General features: G+C 45.9%; 1 protein-coding gene across 12 annotated transcripts in view; it reads right to left on the bottom strand.

Moving 5' to 3' along the window:
- Positions 1–20182, bottom strand: part of FRYL (FRY like transcription coactivator) — a 1894812-nt gene that overhangs the window by 956900 nt on the left and 917730 nt on the right. For all 12 annotated transcript variants that reach the window (XM_069201557.1, XM_069201569.1, XM_069201550.1 and 9 more), the window contains one exon: positions 12292–12460. In XM_069201557.1, the coding sequence (XP_069057658.1) occupies positions 12292–12460 (169 nt within the window). The remainder of the gene's footprint in view (positions 1–12291; positions 12461–20182) is intronic.

Genomic DNA, 20182 nt, shown 5'->3' with positions numbered 1-20182 from the left:
GTCGCATGCTGTCCTGTACCTTGGAGGTATGTCTGCTGGGGAAGTTCCTCAGGACTACGAAAGGCAGGGTTGGGTCCCGATTCCTAGATCTAGCACTAGCTTTGGCGAAGAGACGTATTACGATGGCATGGAAATCGGCCAGAGGTCCAGGTTTTATTGCATGAAAAAAGATCTCACAAAGGGGGCAGGAGCAGAAGGGCAGGCACTTTGGAAAGAGGATGCTAGGGGGATTAGGAGGCACCCTATAGCACATCTTTGGGATGAGATTACTGAGGTGTGGCTGAACCCACCTGTAGGGAATGAATCTGATAGGGGGGAGCACTCCGACAAGAGACACAAGATATAGAGAAAAACTTGCTAAGGAAAACATATATAAGATGAGCGATAAACCAGGACCAGACAAGAGGTGGAAAAGGGAACATGAGTACTAGTGGACTGACTACAAGATGGACATAACATTGGGCAACCTGGACCCTGGGGTCTGAACCATGTCTATTCCTTTAGAATGGAAATAACAAATTTAATGTGGTGGCTTGACCGATAGGAATAAGTAATGCAACATGGCCCCCTCTGACCTTTGGCCTTTTAGCTGATACCTACAGAAGAATAGACTGACTTAACAATTCCTACCTGCCTTTCTATGAAATCTTTGTTTCCCTTTTTTGTTTTTCGTTTGCTTGGTTTAAGTTTGTTCAATTAGCCGATGATTAAATACATAGGCTACAAGGTTTTCATACAAATACTAAATAAACTGGTACAAAAGAAGCAGATTGTGGCTGTGTATGAGTGGTGCGCATTTCCGAAATATACGCTAAAGGTTGGATCCAAGGTATTTAATCATAAAGTCCCAAACGATGTTCGAGAGAGTGCACAAGCGGTTCTACACCCAGCCACAGGGTGTGATAGCTGTGAGCCCAAAACAGTCCACAGTTGATTAGATAATAGAAGAGAAACCACGGCACATTGCAGGTTCAAAATGGTATCTTTTAATCCTCCGTGATAAGTCTGATAAACGTTCAACCAAATATGTCCCCAGCAAGTAATGCGTAGATTAAGTGAATGGTATGTTGAAGTTAAGCAAAAAAAGTCAAATTGGACGGGCCACTATACAGATGCTGCATCGTTAGGACCGGTTTATCATTAGCCCCAAGACGTATCATGGTCCTTGGAAGTTTCTCTGCCAACACTTTATCATACCCTCAGAGTCATTTGGAGCTCTGCAAATGCATATTAAATAAGGATAGTGATCAACGTCCCAAATGACGTTTGTTCGCTTAACTTCAACATACCATTCACTTAATCCATGTATTAGAGCCTTGAGAAAGTCATTATTGACAAAACATGTGTTGGCTGTTGATGTTTGTGAACAGAAGAACTGTCTTGGTTTGATTACATCTTTCTCAGCTATCTACTTGCTGGGGACATATTTGGTTTGAACGTTTATCAGACTTATCACGGAGGATTAAAAGATACCTTTTTGAACCTGTGATGTGCCGTGGACCAGTACAGGATTTGTTTCTGGCCACAGGGAGAACAAAGGCTCTCACTCCATGTGGTCAGAAGCTTGTCTGGAAGTGGCAGGCTGGCACAGACCTGTCAATCCTGCACCAGAGGTTTGGCTAAAATTCAGGGGGCATCTCAAAGATGCCCTCTGGGTGCATTTTTCAATAAATCCAACCCTGGCATCAGTGGGGTTTATTGTGCTGAGAAGTTTGATACCAGACTTCCCAGGGCTCAGTGGAGCCATTATGGAGCTGTGGATTTCGTAATGACAAACTCCCAAGCAGATTTACAATATATGGCCACACTACTATTACAATGACTGCAATTACAATGCCTTCAAATGTACTTCGGCAATGTAGGGACATACTGCTCATGCAGCTATGCCCTCACCTGTGGTATAGTGCACCCTGCAGGCTGTGAGGCCTGCTAGATGGGTGACTTACCTATGCCACAGGCAGTGGTTGGTGGGCATGGCACCCTGAGAGGGGTGCCATGTCGACTTTGTCTCTTTTTCCCCACCAGCACACACAGCCTGCAAAGGCAGTATATGCATGTGCTTGGTGAGGGATCCCTTAGGGTGGCATAATACATGCTGCACCCATTGGGAACCTTCCCTGGCCACAGGACGCTTGGTACCTTTTAAAAGGGACATAACTGTGTACCAAGGCTGTTCCAACTGTGGTAACAATAATACAGTTTTGGTAAAGAACACTGGTGCTGGGGCCTGGATAGTACGATCCCAGCACACTCAGTCAAGTCAGTATCAATATCAGGCAAAAAGTGGGGGGCAACCATGCCAACAAGGGCACTTTCTACACCAAGATGCAGTCTTGAACATCTTTCCAACTTGGCCCATGCAGTCTTTACCTGGATTTGAGGAAATACAGTGTGCCACTGGAATGATGACAGACTAATCTACTTTGAGTCACCTTATATATGGCGCCGAAGGATCACTGCTATATTTTCCGATCCAGGAACCACTGTCCGAGCTGTCTTTTATATAAGAAATACATACTTTTAGAAGTACAAACAAGTAGTCTAATAAAGGCAAACATTTTGTCTGTAGCAGCTCAGGTGTAAATGTTGCAAAAGAAAAATTATTAAAGTTTCAATTGTGGCCAGTTATAGATTTCAAACTGTGGATAGCCTCTAGCTCAAGACTTCAAATTCAAAGACACTAAGCTATCTCTTGTCGAGGACAGATGTTGTGCAGCTGCTCCATCGTAAGGTGACTGCACAGTGCATGCGTTCCGTAAACTAACTGCGATGACCAAGTTTAGCACTGAAGCACATTTGGACGAACAACCCATATTTTAATCACAAAAAAATTTGGTGACACTATAAAGATGACGTTTTCATAATCTGGCATAGCTCCGAGGGACTACCTCAAGAATTCATGAACTGCCTGAACTCACACAATGAATTTCTGAAAAACAGGTTACTTCACTTCGGTAACAGATTATCTGGTAGAGACATATTCCATGCGCAGATTCCTTACTTTGGAATTTCCCCCACGTGTCAGTCTGGATCTGGAGATTTTTACTCGAACAGTACCACTGCATGCCAGTAAGTGGTGCCTGTCGACTCCATGTCCATTGTCTGCATTGTGTTAGTCGCTTATGAAGTTGCAGGACGTATTTTGGTGCCACCCGGGCACAATGTCAGTTTCATTTCATGACTTTCCACACCAGAAGCGCAGTGCCATGAAGAACACTGACCCTGGTGAGTCAGAACGAGGGCCCTGAAAAGGAACTCTCTGTCCCTATAAATGTGTTCGCAGAGCAGGGAAGAATGTGGGAGGGTGGCAAGGGAGGGGATTCAGTATATAATCTTTAAATAGAATATGTCTCTACCAGATAAAGTGTTACTGAAGGCAAGTAACTTTTTCATCTGAGAGACTCCCACTTACAGATTCCTTACCTTAGGGAAGATACCCAAACAAAACCATCACAGGAGGTGGGTCTGCGAACCAAGATCATATTAGCAAGTCCTGCACGACCAGAAAGGCAAATTACCTGTCAGTTCAGATCTCACTATCCAGGCAGTAGTGTTTTGGTGAAAGGGTGTGTAGGAAGCTGGCTCTGTATATACTATATCAAAATGAGATATAGTGTGCACAGAGTCCAGGGGTTCCCCAAGAGGCTTGATTGAGGCAATAATAGATAATACTAATGCTCTATTTGTGGGAGTGTGGTCGAGCAGTTAGGCTTATCACAGGGTAGTGTTAAGCATTTGTTGTACACACTCAAGCAATAAGTGAAAACACGCTCATTGACTTAACTCCAGGCCAGTAGTTTTTTTTTTATAGACAAATATTTTCTTTATTGTAGAACCACAAGACTCAAATTGCCGTAAGTACAATAAATGTAAAGTACGTTGCATAGGTATAGTTAGAACTTTGAACCAAAACAGTAATGTACACAGTTTTTCATAAAATGGCAATAAGCTATTTTAAAAGTGGATACAGTACAAAATTCAATAGCTCCTGGGGGAGGTAAGTACAGTTAAGTTAATACGGTAAATAAAGCACTTACAACTTCAGTCTCTGGGGCATAGGTAGCCCACCGTTGGGGGTTCAAGTCCACCCCAAACACCCAGCACCAGCAACACAGGGCGGGTCAGGTGCAGAGGTCAAAGAGAAGCCAAAACAACACGGGCGCCTATGGAAATACGGGGTACTCCGGTTCCCGTCTGCTGGCAGGTAAGTACCCACGTCCTCAAGGGGCAGACCAAAGGGGGTGAGTAGAGCACTGGGGGTGGGAGGCAAGTAGGCACACAAAACACACCCTCAGATGCTCTGTGGCAGCCGGGTGCAGTGGACAAACAGGGCGTCGGTTTTGCAATAGGATTCAATGGAGGGACGCCATGGGTCACTCAGACGCTGCAGGCAAGGCACAGGGGGACTTCTCGGGCCAGCCAGCGACTGGGCAAGGGGAAGGGCCGCCTGCTGGTCAATGCTGCACCGGTGGTCGGTTTCTCACGGGCCTGGGGGCTGCGGGTGCAGTGCTTCTCCAGGTGTGGGGTATCTTTGTCCAGGGCAGTCGCGGTCAGGGGGGTCCTCAGGATTCCCTCTGCAGGCGTCGTCATGGGGGTGCAGAGAGGTCAGCCCAGGGTGGACACGTCGGAGTCACCTGGGGAACCTCTCTGAATTGTTGGTTTCTCTGGACACAGGCCAGGGGTGTCGGGTGCAGAGTGGAACTCACGCTTCTGGAGTGAGGCAAGAGTCCCTTTAAAGATGGTTTCTTCTTTCTTGGTTAGACAGATCCGCTCTGCACAGGAGTTCTTGATCCTTCTTAGGTGCAGGGCAATCCTCTGAGTCGGCATGTCGCCCCTCAATACTGAAGTTAGGGGTTGATTTAGGGTCACAGGGCAGTAGCCAATGGCGACTGTCCTTGAGGGTGGCTACACCCTCCTTGTGCTCCATCCCTTTGGGGAGGGGAGCAAATCCATTTTGGGCTAAATCCTCCAATACAAGATGGAGGATTTTCCAAGGAGGCGGTCACTTAAGCTTTGGTCACATTGGGGGGTGGACTCCTTGTTTTTCTCATTATCTCCCCGGACTTGCCGCCAAAAGAGGGGGCTGTGTCTGGTGGGCGGGCATCTCCACTAGCTGGAGTGCCCTGGGGCGCTGTAACACCAGGCTTGACCCTATGAGGCTCACCGCCAGGTGTTACAGTTACTAAAGGGGAAGGTGTGAAGCACTGGGGGTTTAAGTTTGGTGCTGCCTTACCTCAACCCCAGGAGATCGACCCGTTACTGCTTTATTCACCCATGTAGAAAGCTGGTTCTGTATATATTAGTCCAAAGTAAGGTATAGTGTGCACAGAGTCGAGTGGATCCTCAGAGGCTTAACAGGCGCTCAAGTAGATAATACTAATGCTCTTTTGTGGTAGTGTGGTCAAGCAGTTAGGCTTATCAGAGGGTAGTGCAAAGTATTTGTTGTACACATTCAAGAAATGAGGCAAACAGTCAATGACTAACTCCAGGCCAATGTTTTTATATAGCAAAAATATACTTCGTTACATTATTTCAGGAACCAGAAGGACCTTTATTGCAGGTGAGTACAGTTGTAAGTTTGTATCAATCTTAATTATCAAATGTACTTTAGGTTTTGCAGATAAAACAGTTTACAAGTAACACTTCAATTTCAAAAGTAGACACTTTCTCATAGGAAGCAATGCAGTCCTAGGGGAGGAAAAAGTGCTAGTACAGTTTACAGGTAAGTACTTGACTTATGATCCCAGTCCGCGGGGGATAGGATGTCCACAGTTCAAGTTGACCTCAAAAGCGCACCACCAGCAATACAGGGTCGAAGGGGTGCAGAGGTCAAAGTTGGTGTTGGGTTTTTAATGCAATCCTATGGAGACTGGTGGCACTTGGAAAGAAACAGGTTGCAGGTAAGTACCAGCAACTACAGGGCACAGACCTGGGGGGGTTTAGATTAGCACGTGGGGGGGCACACAGGTCAGCACCAAAAACACACCCTCAGCAGCACAGGATAAGCCGGGTGCAGGGTGAAAATACAGCATTGGGCACTCACTGCATTTCAATGAGGGAACCCCGCGGGTCACAAAGAAGTTGCAGGCTGGGTCCGGGGAGTAGCTTGCAGAAAACCAGAGGCTGGATGAGTAGAAGAGGAGCCCGCTGGACCATCAGTCGGATTCCCCAAGGCCAGGGGGGCTGCAGATGCAGGGGTACCTTTGGGCGTCGGGAATCTTTGACAGATCTGGTCGCGGTCAGGGGAGTCATCTGAATTTAGGATGCAGGTGTGCCGTGTTGGTTAGGAGGGGTCAGCCCAAGTGAGACTCACGGTCAAAATTGCCTGGGGACCTCTTCTGGGCCGGTGGGCCACCTGGACACAGGCAATGAGCATCAGGAGCAGAGTGGACAGGACTCACTGACCCGGGGAAGTTCTTGAGTCCTTCTGAAAGGTTTCTTGAGGACAGGGCCGCTGCCCTCAGGAGTTGTTGGTCCTCTGCTGGACATGCAATCCTCTGGGGGTTTGGAGAGGCTGCTAGTCCTACAGAATGTGCCACCTATTTGTGGCAGGAGTCTTGAAGCTGCAGACAGGCCAGTAGGGCTGAGGCCAAGTCAGCTGTGGTCTGGAGACTTCACTGCTGGGGTCGGCTCTTCAATCCTGCTTCTTGAGGTTGTCAGGAATCAGCAGAGCAAATTTCAGGTGTGACCCTAAATACTAGATTTAGGGGTGTTACTGGAGTCAGAGGGCAGTGGCCAATGGCTACTATCCCCGAGGCTGGCTACACCCTTCCTGTGCCCACTACCTCTGGAGAGGGGATACACATTCCTATCGCTATTGGCTACTCTCCTCCAAAGCAAGATGGACGATTCAGTAAGGAGGGGGGGGGTTACTTCAGCTCTGGACAACCTAAGGGTGGTCCAAGCTGAAGTGGTCACCCCTTAAAGATTTCCTGTAGGGAAGAGGTGTGACCACCGCTCCGTTTGAAATGGGAGTCTCTGGGCTGGGGTGGCCTCTGAGCGCCACCAGACTGCTTTGAAGTGCACATTTGGTGCCCTCCTTGCATAAATCGGTTTGCACCAGTACAGACCTGAATCCTCAGTCTGAGCTCTGGCACCAAACTACACAAAGGAAAGGGGAGTGACCACCCTCTGTCCAGCTCCTACCTTAGGGAGGTCCACAGAGCTCTGCCAGGTGGCGGCTTGATTCTTCCATTTTGGAAACAAGATGGGAAGAGGCCCCTGGAAGCATCTGACTGATTAGGCCAGCTAGGCGACGTCCCGGACCCTATTTGATCAAGGGGTCACTGCAGACTGTCCAACCTCTTCCTGTGTTACTTAAGCTCTCCTCTGAGGGTGGGACCGTAGATTTGTTGAGCAAGACTCTACAAGGAGCTCTCGGAAAGATGCTTCTGAAGCCCTGGCGTCTGGGACCGCTGCTGGTCTGCATAGGAACTGAAACAAGACCGTATGGAGTTGGGAGGGCGCCTATTGCAACATTGTTTCTCCAGCTCCTGCAAGAATTCTGCAACATCTGTGGCTGTTCATCCTCCAGGGTCACAAGGACTATATTTGCATCAGGATGCAAGAAGGAATCTCCTATGGAGTACGCAGGCACCTTGACCACAACGACCGGCTGGTGAATCCTTCTGTCCCACGGACATCAAAAGGCTCTGCTACACAGGTAGTGATTCTGTGGCCCTCTCCAGGTCCAACTTCTCTTCTAACCAACCTGGGAGACTGTGGGTCTTTGCTGTAGCCACTGGGATGGAGCCCCTGGGCACTGTGTCAGTTGCTGTTACCAAGGCTCGTTGATTCTTCCTCCAGAAGACCTTCGAGCTCCAAGAAACCCCAGCCTCCAGGGCTCTGCAACTCCAAGAGCAGCATCCACCTGCAGCTCCTGCGGCAAGGGATGACTCCTTTGTTGTGTTGCTGAAGCCTCCCTGCGACTTCCTGTCCCTGTTGTAAGTGGGTCTTCGTGTGGGCTCCAATGATTGTCTCTCCTGCTTGCTGAGGGCCAGTCATGACTCCTCTCCACGGGTTGAGTAGTTTCAATCTTGCTGGTCCTCAAATTCCTGCAAACTTCCCTGCAGCTTCTTCCTGCTTTTGCCAATGCTTGGTGGTGGTTCTGCTGACCCCTCCTGCAATCCTACAACTGATGTGGGACAGCTCGTGGGCGACTCCAAGGACCTTCCTGCATCACCTGGACTCCGCAGCTGTACTTCTTCCATCACAGATCTGCAGGAAATTCTCCCTAACAAGGGTGGACATTGCCTACTTCACTGCCTCGACATCTCTGAGTGGTCTGGACTCTGTCCCCTTCTTTTTCAGCTTCTTTATGTCCAGAATCTGCCCTTGGGTTCCACCAATGTGGTCTACGGGTCGGGACAGCAGCTGGGCAAACGAGTCTCCCATTGTTTTGATGAAGGTTTCAGACATCGCTTTATCCCTATTTACCCGGGCTCCCTGGTGTTGGTACTCCACTTTCCTGGGTATCCACAGGTGGGGGGCACTATTGAACCTTCCTTGTGCCAACTGGTTTCCTTGGGGTCCTCTGGGAAGGGTTCTGAATCCTGAAAAATTCAACTGCGACGGTCCTGTGTTACCACATGGGACACCAGGCTAGATTACAACTCTGCACATAGGCACCTAGAGGATTTCGATTACTTAACTTGGATAATTTCGTACCTCCCAGCCCCTGGGATCCTAACACACTTACCTTGGTTGGACAGCCCATTCTTACACCACTTTTAGTATATGGTTCGCAACCCCCACCGCCCCCAAATAGGGTCCCATGTATTTCTATGCATTTCCTGTTCACTAGTGTAATAAAGAATACTTTATTTTTGTAACACCTTCTGTGGTTCTTTCTTGTGTGAACATCACTGACTATTCTGGTACTGAAAGTGCTTTACACTCCTCTCTGATAAGCTCTTCAGAGCTACCACTAGAGAGCTTTGGTTATCTAGGCACCAAAACATTATCACTAAGGGATGCTGGACTCAGTATACGTTGCCACACCATAGGTGTACACGATAAACTGAGCCACCCTCCTACACCTGCCGCATAAATTTGTACTCTCTGCCACATAATCCCAGTGGCCCTGCATATAACTAAATAACTTTCATTTACCTTCCTCCTCTAACTGCAGAAAAACTAATATATTGCAATTATTATATTTTTTGATCGAGTGAGCAAGTGCTTTGACTTTTTGTAAGTACTGTGGACTTTTAACCACGCCCACTGCACACCTATCACTTTCACTTGTTTGTGGGCTTGTCTTTCAAAAATCCTCTCTCATGATTGGGTAAATGCTTTATCTTTGTCTCTCCTTGGGACGGCTTTATTACTGCCTTGCACATTGCCCCTGTTACCTAGATAATTGCACGACTCCTGATACGTTTTACTGCGAGCAAACTTCTTTTTCTTTTTGTGACCCTCTTTCGTGCTCATGGTGGCAATTTTCAATTTATGTGGCAAAAAAAGTCTAGTTAGGAATTTACAACGCCAATAGCTCTAATTGCAAAGGCTTGTTTTATGTTATTTTGGGATCCCCCATCAACCTAGTGGGGACCCAGAGATGACCTAGACAGAAAGCACATCGTGCAGTGACTTATGGGCAAAAATGTTTTGTAAAAGTAATGCCCCACAAAGCATTAGGGGGAGAGTTTGTGCAGCGAATATTGTAGTATCTTGACAGCACTGCTCAGAACAGTCCCTGGAAGGCACCACTAAAACCATATACTCAGCCAATAGAGAGCATAACCACATAAAAACAGAATGGCAGAACGTAATGCAGTGTAACCATATATTTAGACCCTAGAAGGCATACTGAATAACGCACTTTCAGGAATACTAGAATACTATTACAAACAAGGCCCTTAAAAAACAAACTGCTCACAGCTGTAAAACAAGATTTACAGCCACCAAACAGTGGGAGAGGTCACTATTTTGGGGTCCCCTAACCTAGTATGGGGACCCAGAGATGACAGACAGAAGGAGCGTGTCATGCTGAATAATTTGGTGGTGGTCCCATTGTTGTAGGACCACCACAGGCAGAGTTACGGGCCAAAATGTTTTGAAAATAATTCCCCACAAAGCATTATGGGGAGAGTTTCCTGAGTACAGAGAATATTGTAGTATCGTCTCTCCAGCTTTGAGGATTTCTGTATTTGTTTTCTGTTGTAAATGCTCCAGTTTGTATGTTTTTCAACTGCTAAAGTTATGTGGTACTCATGTAAAACACTCCTCAGATTGAGGTCACACTATATGAACCTTAAAAAAATGTAAATAAATTAAGAAAAGAAAACATTCATACCCCAGTGACAAATACAAAATTTTGCGTATGGAAGACAAAACGACCACATTTTTTACCAGATGCCCAATTTATGCGATATCTGCATGCGTGTGCACAATACGCATATTGTGTCTTAAGTCTGCTACCACATGAAGAATGAGCTAAAGAATTTACATCAATGTTTTTGTGGATGAATGGTGAAGCGATTGCATGTCTACCAGAAGCTTTCTGGGTCAGTTATGCCACAACAGCATGCAAGTGTGCAATATGTGTGTTCCGTTTAAAGTCTGCCACCACATGCAGTGGTTGCTAAAGAACTGAACAACAACCCTATGTTCTATACACCCCATCTTCCTTTTATTTGCCTATAGGCATTAATTTGTGCCTCATTAGGAAGCAGGCAAATAATCCTAGAGCATTTATTCAGTGTTGAATATTGTTTATTAACAGTGACAGTTACAGTGGCTGTGACTGATCAGGACTCTACGCCTAGAGACCAACACAACAGGGCATCTACACAAGAACAGACAAAAGCCCTGGACCCATAGTGGCCTAACCACGACCAGGATGAGACCTAATGATTAAGCAATACGGTGTGTGAGGGTCCTAAGAGAAAAAGCACAGGGTCTTTAGAACAAAAAAAAAAAAGCCACTGATCAGTCAGAAAACTGAGTAGTAACGGTTGTAGGATTCCTCACACTGGTAGTTTCAAATAGGGATTGAGTATCTTATAACCCAATAAAAATCTCTCACCTTTCATTTTTGACAAATCGGACCTGTTAAGTGACAGGGTAATCATCCATGATGTGTACATTACCCTCTCACATATTTATGTCTAGATCAGGAACATTATCCTTAATTATGCCCTCAGAGTTGGTATGAAAGGGATGCTGCCCCCCAGGGTCCTCTTTTTCCCTTAAAACATGGCTAATGCGGTTTCTCCTTGATAGGATTCATGATGAAACTGTCAACTTCAATATTTCTTTTGTTTGAGTTATTTCCTTTTTTAGGTCGAGCATAGCAGAGCAAGCTCTGCTTTTCCGACGTGTTGGTATGTATATGGGCTTTTAAAGACGCACACCTCACGCCCATCACTACCACTCATTCATTGTCTTGCCCTTCAAAACTGATTTGATGACATTGGTAAATGGTTCACATTTGTCCCTCCTTGGGGAGGTTTTGTTACCACATTGGCCATTGCCTCTGTTACATGGCTAATTGCACTTTTGACGTTAAGTTTGACAGCAAGCAAACTTCTTTTCCTTTTAGGTGTCTACACGTTGATGCTCATGGTGGACATGGCGCTGTGAATCGGCTCACTTATGTGAAACTGTTTTACTTTTAATTTTCAATTTATGAGGCAAGACTCGTCCGTTTAGGAGTTTACAATGCTAATAGCTCTAACTCGAGCTAATGCAAGACCCACTGCATTGCAAATGCTTGTTTAAGTTCTTCATAAGTAGATGGTGTCCGTGTAGTCTTTCAATAGCAACAGGATAGTGTCCTGTAACTTTAGAATCATTCTAGTTTTGGGAAAAGGCGAGGGATGAAGTGACTGACTGAAGACTACGTTAAGGATATGGACGCAGTTCAGTTGGCAAATCCATAATAATTAGGATTGGGGTCTATCGCATCAGCAGTCCAGATTTTAGGAGTTTCTGGAAGCAGCTCAAACTCAAAGGCATGCTGGACATCAAAATTACTACTTACACTAACCAATGCCTATACTTCTGAATTTTTCTGTCAGATTGAAATGTCATACTCAAATCAAAAACTGCTTTAATTGCCAAAAGGCACTTTTTCATGCTTTCCGTATTGGTCATCATGCTCCAATTAAAAATAAAAAAAATCACTTACTGCATTTCTTGATGTAGAACTAGTAGATCACATGGAAAATACATCTGCATTAATTGATTTCTCAGTGTCTTTAATGTGGCATTTTGTACTAAAACATTTTACTAACAAAAGATCAAAAATCATAAATGCAATATTTATTTTCCAAGTGACACACATACCTGAGAAAATAGCCAGTGTTAACTCAGGGTAGGTCCTTGCCAATTCCTCTGAGAGCTGGTAATATGACACTGAATAGAGGTGAGGCAAAGGTGATGGATGACTCAATATGCCATCTGCTCTCTGAATCTCTAATTTGTGAGCATAACGAAACATCTTAGGCTCCAGGATCTGCAAAATGAAAAGTTACAACATTAGGTCACTATGTGAGGCCATAATACATGGCAAGCACAAAAGAACAAGATACTTAACTTCGGTAACGCCTTATCCGGTAGAGACACAGACTAGCTGCAGATTCCTTATCTTAGAATTTTACCCCCAGGGGTCAGACTGGATCCGGAAACTTTTCTTCAGAAGTACCTCTGCACGTCGGTAAAGGGCATCCAACGCCTCTGCAACGACGTCGTCCCTGGACATGTCAGCAGAGTCCATATATTCCCTACTCTGACGCGCTGTCAGTTTCTTCGGTGACTTGAAGCCGCAGACCAACAAGGAGCCTCAGAAAAACTGGCAATAGACTAGAATAACAGTGCAATAGTGTATATACCAACCAGAAGAAAAAAAAGACGTTCTGAGACATAGCAGAACAGCAAAACATCCAAAACCACCGCAAGCGAGTCTGAAGGGTACGGAGTTCACAAGCGGGGAGGATGGGTAGGTTAATAAGGAATCTGTGGCTAGTCTGTGTCTATACCAGATAAGGCGTTACCAAAGTTAAGTAGCTTGTTCATTTGATAGACACAACTAGCTGCAGATTCCTTATCTTAGAGAATTATACCCAAGCAATCCCAACCCATAGTGGAGGGACGCGAACGGACCACACCAGTCTCACAAGAACAACCCGGTAGCACAAAGAAAGAATCGGGTCACGAGAAAGAGTGGCGAGAGAAAAACATAAATGACTGATACGAGACAAGTGAACCACAATTCACTGGGGAAAAACTAAGGTATGGCTGGGAAGGAAAAATCTCCACCTGAGACTAGGCAGCAACCACCCCCAGAGGGAAGGTACCCTGTGAACAAACCAGCAGGATAAAGAAAGGAAACCCTGTAAGGGGGACCAGAAAAACACACACGTGAAGTAAAACATGTAAGAGACAACTCCAGACAGAAAAGCAAATGAAGAGCCAATGGTGGGCTCAGACGGAGCAAAGAAACAGCATCAGGCCCAAAAGGGACAAGAAACTGGGAAAGACCAGGAAGGTCTTGCGCAAGAGCTAATTGTATAGACATACACCAGGCAGGGTAAGGAGAGAGCACTGAAAGAGAACCGGAACGACAAGGTAAAAGGTGCGGACGTGCCAGTGTGAACTCAGAGCAGAAATGGAGGCCAGAAAACCAGCTCACAGGGAAACTGGAGGCAGAATAATCCAGGCAAAGAACTGTGCAGTAGGAAGCACAGAGTACAACAGAAGGAGGCTACTAAAATTTAAGAACATTGGTGAGATGCGAACCCCTGGAGAGGGATAGCCTGCTACACCAAAACAATAGACCTAGCCACTAAGCTAGAGCTCTGTAAAAGTACAAAGACACCAAGTCATGGCACCCCGCAAGGAACATGAAGGGAGGAAGATATGGCATCTGAAACCTTTGAAGGGACAAAAGGTCTAAAAGAATGAGGGTCTGTGAACAGGCCCCAAAGGACGGAAAAAAGACATGGAAAGACAACCATGGCCCATGCCAAGGAAAAAAAAATAGTGAACATGCAAGGTAGCAAGAACAACAGCAGTAAGAGAAAAACAAAGCACCATCCCGAAGGCAGTGTGGTGAAGAATTCCAACAGGAGTAATGACAGGTAAGAATGACCAAATAGTCAAAATCACTACGGAAGAAACCCTGGAAGCATGCCAAGAAGGGGACCAACTCATGTGGTCCGTGAAATACCAAACAATGGAAGGTATACCGACAACAGGACCCAAAAGGCATAACACCTCCCAGGCCATCACTATGAACAATGAAGGCGAGGGACTAAAGAGCACCAAGCAAGTTGTAAACCCAGAGGAAGACAGTAGTGGAAGTAGCACCATAACCCACATAGTGAAGTGTGGCGGGAGTGGAGGCTAAAGAGAAAGTGTCACCGGGAAGGAAATCCAAGAATAAAGGAGACCATCTGTGAGGGCGAAAAAGAGGAAATGCATTGCAAGAGGGAGTACGAGAAAAAAAAACAGGACATCCTGAGAAAGCAAGAACCTGTGAACATTAGCATGGGGAGGGCCCAGCGTAGGATGTGGACGGAGGAAAAAAAACCACAGAGAAGAGTACCGTATGAGCACAGTAATACAGTATAAAATCAAAACGCTAGAGATTTTTTTTTTTTCCGTAAACGAAACCTAAATGTACCTTGACACTATGGGGGGGGGGGGAGATGAACCCTTGATGCATGGGGGTTTATAACACCAAAGGCACAAGACTTGACCCCTGAGCTACAGCTCCTAGATGAAATGGGGAGCCAGTGCCTCGAAAGGCAGAAAGCACAATCACTGAGCTAGAGCAAAATGGCCCGGGAAGAAACGTAAGCAACAGTGAACACTAAATTCCAGTAGCTCCTGACATCAGTGGAAGGAAGTGAACCCCTGTCCAGGGGAGCCTGTACCTGCAACAAGCACAGTATGAGCCCGTAGCAGAGGAAAAACAGAAAATGGAATATGGAAAAGAAACCTTCCTAGGTAGGAAACCAGAGGTAAGGAACATACCAAAAGTAGGCAAGGATTGGCTCCCGAAGGAGTACAACAATATATGGCCACATGAGAAATAGAACAAGAGAACTGTGTAAAACAGCATCCATTACCAAAAGCTCAAACAGCAAATTTCCAACCCAATCTCTTAGCAACAGAGATGAAGGGTAAATTGCCCAGGGTAAATAAAAGGAGAGGCAAGGGGGCAGTACGTCTAACAGAAGAAAAACCATAAACCATGGTAGAAAAGGACTAAGCAAAAGCAGACTTACCATCAGGAATCAGGCCAAATGAGAAAAGGGCACTCTGCCTGTCTCAAAAGTCGAGACACACCAATCATGGCGAAGCCTCACCTAAGGCAAACAAAACAGAGTTGAAACTCACCAAGAAACCATAGAGGACCATACTGTTACGGCTGCGGAAGCAACCCCATGAACAAAGAAGGCTGCACCAACCGAGGTACACGATATGCTCCGGAACCACTGCTCTGCTGAAAGGAGAAGCAGAAAAGAAAGGCACTGTATGCACCAAAGAAAGCGCAAAAGATCCAACGTGGATGACAAAAGCGCAACCAAAATATGAGAACAAAACGACTCAACGAACTGAATAAATGCCAGCACAGTACAGAAGTGGTGAGGGTGCTCACACTTGAGAGGAACAGGACAGTTCACAGAAAATCCTAACAGACAAGGATGTGCGACAAGAGAGGAAGGACACTAGTCCCCATCATTGGATTCACGGAAACAACGCAAGGCAGAATCTGCACGCGCCCCAAAAACCGACTTGCCATCAAATGGCATATCAAGGAGAGCATCTCAATGGACATGAGAAACTGGAAGCCGCCAACCAAGCCCTGCAACAAATGGCAACAGAAGCAGCTATGATTTGTCGAGTGAAATCAGTAGAATCCGGAGCAAGCTGCAAGTCGAGCCACTTGTTGACCATCTCTAATCCAAGGTATCAGAGCAGGGCGAATATCATCAGAAAGCGATGGGAGTAAACGTTCCACAGAGTCCCAAAGAGCATGGGGAAAAAGGGACAACACACAAAGTGTTGATGGAACGAACAGCGGCACTAGAAGAGGGGAAAATACTCCTGCCAGCAGCATCCAGCTGCCAAGAGTCCATGTGCAGCAAAGTAGGTGGAACCTGTTCCAGAGCAGGAATGCCTAAAGCAGTGCGAGTAACAAACCCCCGATGGGTAGGGTGGTGGCGAAGACAACGGGACTGCCTGTGTGAAACAGAACGATCCACCGAAGGACCAGAGATAGGTTGAGTCCAGACACCTAGAAGGATGCTGTAGAGAGCCTCGCAAAAAGGCAGAACTGGTTCGGTGTCAGTGATCATTGCACCATAGGAAGATGCAAGTCCAAAACATCAGACACCAGCCGCAAAACATCGGTGAAGGCAGTGCTGGCTTCCGTCGTCAAGCCAGGGGACGACATCAGACTAGATGGTGGAGAGGAGTCTAGACCACTAACATGTCCCAAATCAAGCACCCAATCCGAGGATGAACCTGGAATGGCACCCAGAAGGGGAGCATGAGGAAGTACCAGGGTGTCAGAAAGTGGGCCCAGCACAGAATCCCCATTTAAAGTACCCGGCGTCAACCGATGTCAAGTGGGGGAAGGTTCCTCGGAAGCGCTGTTGTCTGACTCAGGAGATATCAATTTAGGCGCATAGAGCAGAGCTGATAGGTCCAACTGCGCCGTGTGGGGGGTCGGGACAAGGGGATCAGGCGAAGGAGGTCGTACGAGATTGTGCACCAACCCAACGCCGAAGTCGTATTCAAGAGTGTGAACAGGCACAGAGGTGGAAACTGTTGGCGAGGACCCTGCCAAAACACTCACCACCTCCATAGGGCCCGAAGGTGCTCCAGAAGGACGGGAAGGAAAAAAGATAGAATGAAAGGACGCATAATACTATCGCATTTGGTCCATAGTCACCCCGGCGCCGGGAATTGGCGGGAGAAGGGGTCGACCTGGGCGCAGACTCCACTGGAGGAGAACGTGGAGGCGGAGGCGCCGAAGAGCGTGCAAGCGCCTGGGAAGACCTACCTGGAGACGTCGAGGGTGCAACCAAGGTCGTCGGAACCATCAGAGAACAGCTCCTGGAGCGCTCCCGGGATCGCGAAGATGAAGACTGACTGCAACGCTGGCGCGAAGAGGACCTGTCCGCCCGCTCCACAAGGAGCTCCATACAACGCTCCCTCAAAGATTTCAGCTTCAGAAGATGGCAGGTATCGCAGTCGTTGGCGTCATGAGGAGACCCCAGACACCACAAACAGACAGAATGAGGATCCCTGGCCAACATTTGCAGGGAACAGGATCCACAGGGCTTAACCCAGAAGGCATCTACACTATTTACTGGTAGAGATAGTTATTTTTAAACTAAATACCCGACGTCGTGTAGAAAAGGCCAAAAGGGCCCGAGGTACTATGAGACACCAGATCCGCATTGCTGCACGGAAAAGAAGAAATGGAAGTCAGCACGTAGGAGGGAGGGAATATATGGACTCCAATGACATCATGTTTGGGGACCACAACGCTGCTGAGTCGCTCAACGCCCTCTACCCACGCGCAGAGGTACTGCTGAAGAAAAGTTTCCGGATCCAGTCTGACATCTGGGTGAGAATTCTAAGATAAGGAAACTGCGGCTAGTTGTCTCTATCAGATATAGTAAATAATATTACCAAATTCTCTAAGAACTTACAAATATTTACTCTTATCTAGAACAGCTGTTTTGATTTCTGCATGGCACAGATAAAAGAACTGGTCTTTAAATGAGAAACCACTCGGGTATATTAGGTTTCACTCACAATAATCCTCCCTGTGGTTATGTGATGTGCAGTTTTCCAAAAGAACAGTTTGCTACCATTGCCATCTTTTCCTCTGCTTATTGAATAACCCATCTTATGGATACCCTCAATGAACAGTAAAGATCACAATGACCACAGTTAGTAAAAAGCACAATATTAACACCGGAAACGCTCCTGTTTTAGTTGTTTCTGGCTAGTGTTCTATGAATCACAAAAAGTACAGTACATTTGCCTTCTTCTCTCACAACTGAGCATCCACTTAATTAAACATTTAATATTCCTGTTCAGTAGTGCTTCAACCCATCACTTTATAGAGACTATTGGAAATACTTTCAAAATATGTCTCAGTGACTGGAGCAAAAAAACGTTTAGTGTGCCTCCTATCAGCTCAACCCTATAAGCATAATGTTCTACAACACATTAACACATGTACTCCACTTACGAAAATGGAGACTTTATTAATTTCTTATTATCGCCACTTCCCAAGCTGATTTGGGGCGCCAATTTTGTGAGGATGAGCAGGGGTATTCCAACCCTTTTGTTCTTTGCACAAATGCTAAGAATGGAGATTTTAGGCCGATGAAAAAGATAAGTACTGCTGACGAAGACCTGCAGTAGTTGATTTGGATAATACTGGAGGTTAAAAAAATTAAAAAAAATGAATATATATGCTTAAAATTGTACAGAAAACATCTTCAAAACAAAACTAATTAGTCTCCCCAAAACATTACAGTATCAAATCAGAAATGTTCCCAGAATTTCCAGTTCCTTACCACCCGTTGTTGTACAGGAGCGCGATGACTGCACACATTTCACATCACAAAAAGTCTTTGAGAGACAACACTGACGAATAAAGTAAGTTGAGGGAAAAAGAGGTACAATGAAGGATTGTGTGAAAGCCAAAAAAATAAAAGGAGTGCACACATGTTGGTGTTTAGGATTTTGAGAGTGTTACAAGAGGGATTTAAACAATCCTTTCAAACTAATGTTCATTGCAGCAAACAAGTGGGTTCTGTAGGTAATAGAGAAACAACGGTGGCAAAGCCAATAGGTCTCATCCTTGGGACTGACTTGCTTTGCCAATGCCTTTTGGCAATGCTGTGCAGTATTGGCAAGATGGTGTGCACCATGGCAAAATAAGGCGGTCAGCCACATAATTTTCTAGGTGGCCAATTATGGAACTGAAGCAGCACAATCCAACATGTTACTTACTTTAGTAACCCCTTTTGTGTTAGAGACTTTATCTAACCGTAGATTTTCACCTTAGAATATTTCCCAGGCGTCAGACTGGATTAGAAAAATCCTCAGCAGTACATTGTTTGGGCGGTAGGTTGCACTGATCGGCTCAGCATCAAAATTAACATGTGAGGTTCTTATATTGCAGCCGCCCCGGCACACTGACAGTTTCTTTCATGATTATTTCTCCACCAAAAACGCAGAGCCACAACTGAATGATGTAGAAGAGGTGTGCAGAAACTAATAGGAGCATCAAGGTGAATAGACTATTTTGCAGAGCGGGTAGGATGGAAGAGAGGGTGAGGGAAATGCAGTTAAATACAGCCTCTCCCAGATATGGCGTTATCAAAGGTAAGTAACTTGTTCTTCTGATACACTTCTTTCAGATTTCTCACCTTATAATAGATACCAAAGCAATACCTGGTGGGTCTTCTAACTGGCTAAAACTTGGAAGTTCTGGAGGACCAAATAGGCAAAATGCCTGTTCTAATGGACCCAACTGTTTAAGCAGGAATGCTTTGAGAAGATGTTGAGGGACGTCCAGTAGCAGCTTGGCAGATGTCGAGGAGAGGCACTCCGTACACTAAAGCAGTAGTGGAAGCCTTGACCTAGCAGGAATGGACCAGCAAGCTCTCAAGAGGCTGCTCTTAGCCAATGCATAGCAGATCTTAATGTGAAGTACAATCCACCGGGTGACTGTTCTCTTCTGTCTAGCCTTGCCCCATTTCGCTCCAGTGAATTTGATGAAGATCTGAGCCAACTGGTGGTCTTCAGTATGAACAATGTAAAAAAAAAAAAAAAAAAAAAGCTAGTTTTGAATCCAGACGGTAGAGCTTTTCCTCATCCTTAGAAGAATAGGGTGCAGTAAAAAAATGTTGGCAATGTGATGATTTGGCCTACCCGGAACCTACCTTTGGAAGGAAGGGGAATAAGTCCAAAGCCCATGTTTATCTGTGTAGAAGCTGCTGTATGGAGGATAAACCCCAAGATCTTGAAGATTGCTAACCCTCCTGGCCGAAAGAATGGGCACTATGAAGACCGCTTTAGGGGTCAGTAGTTTTAGAGAACAGTTATGTAGGGGTTCGAATATGGAAACCCATAAGAAATATCAGGGACAAATTAAGGTCTTGAGAAAACGTGTCTTAAAGAGTGACAAACAGTGAGG

This window comes from Pleurodeles waltl, chromosome 1_2 (genome assembly GCF_031143425.1).
Source record: "Pleurodeles waltl isolate 20211129_DDA chromosome 1_2, aPleWal1.hap1.20221129, whole genome shotgun sequence".
In the NCBI taxonomy this organism is placed as follows: domain Eukaryota; kingdom Metazoa; phylum Chordata; class Amphibia; order Caudata; family Salamandridae; genus Pleurodeles; species Pleurodeles waltl.
The sequence above is the reverse complement of the archived record's forward strand: the minus strand, read 5'-3'. Positions and strand labels throughout refer to the sequence as shown.